Source organism: Octopus bimaculoides, chromosome 24 (assembly GCF_001194135.2).
Source record: "Octopus bimaculoides isolate UCB-OBI-ISO-001 chromosome 24, ASM119413v2, whole genome shotgun sequence".
NCBI classification, from domain to species: domain Eukaryota; kingdom Metazoa; phylum Mollusca; class Cephalopoda; order Octopoda; family Octopodidae; genus Octopus; species Octopus bimaculoides.
The window spans coordinates 33,784,944-33,789,272 of NC_069004.1; the positions used below are offsets into that span (position 1 = coordinate 33,784,944).

The 4,329-nt window shown below is 38.4% G+C and overlaps 1 protein-coding gene across 1 annotated transcript; it reads left to right on the top strand.

Moving 5' to 3' along the window:
* The first annotated feature begins 2,429 nt into the window (after window positions 1-2,429).
* On the top strand, window positions 2,430-2,786 carry LOC106873693 (histone-lysine N-methyltransferase SETMAR-like). The gene has a single exon (XM_014921168.1). It carries the CDS (start codon window positions 2,430-2,432, stop codon window positions 2,784-2,786), a length of 357 nt encoding a protein of 118 aa, XP_014776654.1.
* Window positions 2,787-4,329: the final 1,543 nt, after the last annotated feature.

Sequence of the window (4,329 nt, forward strand, 5' to 3'; positions counted from 1 at the left end):
AAAATAACAGAACCGTCTGCGTGTTGCACAAACTGCTTAGCGACATTTCTTCCTGCTTTGCCATACCTTGTTTCTCCCAAAACTTCTAGCCTTGAGTGAAGATTTAAAATAATTATTATCAAAAGGTAGTCAAATGGCAGAACCGTTAGCACACTGGACAAAATGCTTAGTGGCATTTCATGTGTGACTGTTCTGAGTTCAAATTCTGCCAAGGTCGACAAATTAAGCACCAGTTGAGCACTGGGGTCGATGTGTCAGGCCTTGTGCCTATTAGTAGAAAGGATTATTATTATTATTATAAAGGTGGTGAGCAAAATTGTTGGTGCATTAGATAAAATGCTTAGTGGTATTTCTTTTGGCTCGTTATGTTCTTGAGTTCAAATACCACCAAGGCTGGTTCTGTCTTTTATCCTTTTTGGATTGATAAAACAAGTACCAGTCATGTCCTGTGACTTAACCTGCACCTCTCAAAACTGCTAACCTTGAGCTAAACATTTGAAATAATTATTATAATTATTATCAAAAGGTGGTCAAATGGCAGAATTGGACAAAATGCTTAGTGGCAGCATTTTATTCTGGTTGTTTATGTTCTGTATTTCGATTTTTTACTGAGGTCAGTTTTGCCTTTCATCCTTTGAGGGTCAATAAAATAAAGTACCAGTCATGTACTGGGGATCGATGTAACTGATTAAATTCCTCCTGTTAGCGCGTCAAACAAAATGCTTTGTGGTATATTTCCCATAAAGTTACTTTTGCCTTTCTTCCCTCTGTGGTTGATGAGCAAAGTTCCGTTCAGTTACCAGAATGGTCAACGGTACAGACTGACCAGTCCCCTCCGTCACTAAAATTCCAGGTCTGGTGCTACATAAGGGATTATTGGGAGGGTGATACTGAAGTTTAAATTCAGTGTTCGATTCATGCTGAGGTTGAATTTATTAATCCTAGAAAGACGAACGAGTACCTGCTCTATACCATGGGGCTCTAGAGGTGCCGATGTGATATATAGCATGCTGCTTTGGACATGCAGTCTATGCAGGCCCGGCAGAGCTCATCTTTCTCCGGGTCCAACCGCAGCTAATTTAATTGAGAAACTTCTTCCCCTAAATTTGTAACTCTGTGCTTAAGAAATTATCATGGTTAAGAGTTCAAATCCTTTTGAGAGTTAATTTTGGGTTTTTTCCTTTCTGGGGCAGATAAAATAAATATTGAGTGAAGCATTGGAGTCAATATAATTGACTGTTCCCTTCCCTGAAGTATGAGGTTTTGTGTCACTTGTTTCGATCATTGGATTGCAACCATTCTGGGGTTTAGTTGAACAATCGACCTCAGTACTTAATTTTTAAAGTCTGGTAACTTATTCTATCAATCTCTTTTGCTGAACCACTAAAGGGATATAAACAAACCAACACGAATTGTTAAATGGTGGCAGGAACAAACACACACACACACACACACACACATATATATCTATATATATATATCTCATATGCTTCCATCCTGTTTCTATTTCCTAAATCCGCAAGCCATTGCATGTTTGGGGTTTGGCCTTCCGACAGAATTTTATGAAAGAAACTTTGGCACTGGCATGGCCACGTGGTTAAGAAACTTGTATCGCAACCATGTGGTTTCAGGTTCAGTCCCACTACGTGGCACCTTGGGTAAGTGTCTTTCTATTATAACCCTGGGGTTAACCAATGCCTTGTGAGTGAATTTTGTAGACAGAAACTGTGTGGAAGCCTGTATGTGTGTGTGTTTGTCATCACCACTTTGATAACTGGTGTTGGTGTGTTTATGTCCCCATAACTTAGCAGTTCAGAAAAAAAACTGACAGACTTCAAAAAATAAATACTGGGGGTTGATCTGTTTGACTAAACCCTTGACCTTTTCAAAATTCAGATTACTGTCAAATCTAATCCTTATTCATTCCCATCATTTTGAATTAATCCTGCATTACTTTGTAGTTTTGGGATTTAGAAGATGTGATGGTTTATTTTCAGAATGACATTGTAGGGTAGGTGGGAGAGGTCAGATCTGGCTGGTTTGAACATAAAACAGGTAGGATATTTGGTTTGGTTATGGTTGCTTTAAATGCCAGTTGATGTACCAGTCTGGCTGCCGACCAATGACTGAAACAAGGTAAATGTGGAGAAATTGTGGTGTAATTCTCAAGAATTGAGGAATTTTTAAAAACCTAATGGTTTACTTGAAATAGCAAAAAGAACTATTGTTTACAACTGAGCTTAAGACAGATATATATGAGGTGGTCAGACTCAGATAAATTTGTTCGTTTCTTTCCAATGTTATTTGAATTAAACAAAAAAAATATTTTTATGGTGGTTTTATCCTTTAAAGATTTATTCTTCCTCTACAATGTCTGTTTATCGTTTTTGAAATTTGAATAACTTTTGCTTCTTTTCAGACACACGACGATGGAGAGCCCCGTAGAGAAAAACGAGCATTTACGACACCTCCTCCTCTTTGCTTTCAACCAAGGCGCCAAGGCTACCAAAGCCGCTCGAGACATCTGTGCCGTGTATGGAGAGGGCACCATTACTGAAAGAACTGCACAGAAATGGTTTGCGCGCTTCAAGGAAGGCAAATTTGATCTCTCAGACTCTCCACGCTCTGGCCGACCCGTTCAGTTCGATGAAGAACGATTGCACCAACTCATCCATGAAGATCCACGCCAATCCACGAGGCAGTTGGCCCAGCAAATGGGATGCTCACACGACAGCATTGCTCGCCATCTTCACTCGATGGTTAAGATCCCAAAAATAGAAAAATAGGAATGAATTTATCTGACAACCTAACACTTATCGAGGCACCGTTTTATAACCAGGCGCCATTCCTGTTGCAGACCCTTATCTATTTTTTGTAAATAAGGGTATCTCATAGTTTGTGTGTCTGTGAAGGCACAAAATGAGCAGACTTTTTGTTGACAGAAGGGACAACATCCATCACAGCTTGTGTAAGAAACTTTTGTAGAACACAAATATAAAGAAACACACACACACAAACATCATAACCATGAGTGTCGACTCTCCATGCTTGTGTGGGGATGATTTTCTATGGGTGGATATCTTTCCTGTCCCCATTATCTGTTTTTAAGTAAGGTAATTGAACATGAACAGCATACCGGCCCAACAGGATTTCAGGATAGACTGCAAACAAATGATCCTGCTTGGAAGAGACACGAGCAGTCCCGTATATAATCACACACACACACATGACTGGCGTCTTCCAGTTTCTGTCCAGTAAACCAACTGACAAGACTTTGGTAATTTGGAGGCAGAAGTACGAGATGTTTGTTCAATATAACATGCTGCAGGACCGAACATGAAATCTCATGGTTGTGAAGCAAACTTCTAAATTACACAGACATACATTTTAGACACACACACACATTATCATCATGGGTCAAATAGAGTTTACTGAGATTTACTACAGCTGGATGCTCTTCCTGTCAGCAACCCTTGCCTGTTTCCGAGCAAAGTATGGTTTCTTTTTGGTCAAACAGATTTTCCAAAGACTGGAGCTTAACAAAATTGTTAGTACGACAGGGATGTTTGTTTACATCACAGGATGTCAAGACAAGGGCACATGCACACACATATGTACAATGGGCTTCTTTCAGTTTTCATCTTACAAATCTTTGGCTGGCCCGGGGCTATAGTGGACGACACTTGCTCAAGAAGCCACACAATGGAAGAGAAGCAGGTTTCTTAACCAGTCACACCTGTGCTTTATATATACCTGTATCCTATGTATGATAGGCTTCCTTCAGTTTCCACTCCCCAAAGTGAGTCATGAGCTTACAACAATTTATCCTATCACAGTCATAAGCGTCCAGAATGAATTGCAATAAAAGGTACCAAAAGAACTGAAGGAATTTCCAATGTATTTAGCTTTCTATGGAACGTATTCCATTGTCTTTTATAACCCTTAACTCACCCAACAAACATACCTTAAAGACTTGTCTTGTGAATTTAATTTCAAAAATAACTAAAAAAAAAAAACAAAAAACACTCTTTTTTTGTTACTATATTTTGTTTAAAATACACTGTCTTTGTTTCAATTAATTTTGAAAATAGTGAAGAATTTAGTAAAATAACTTTGTCATTATTTTGATGTTTGGGACATAATGTAAAATTTAGGTGGAAGGATTTAACTTAGATCCCTTTAACCCTTTTTTTTACCATATTTCTGTTGAAATACACACTGCCTTCGTCTCAACGAATTTTGAAAATAATGAAGAATAGCATGATTTTGTCGTTATTAAACTGGTGTTTGGAACATAAAATCAAAACCATTTTAACCCATTAGCATTCA

Excerpts from the sequence above, each read along its gene's own strand:
- LOC106873693 (XM_014921168.1), top strand. The coding sequence starts at position 2,430 with ATGGAGAGCCCCGTAGAGAAAAACGAGCATTTACGACACCTCCTCCTC.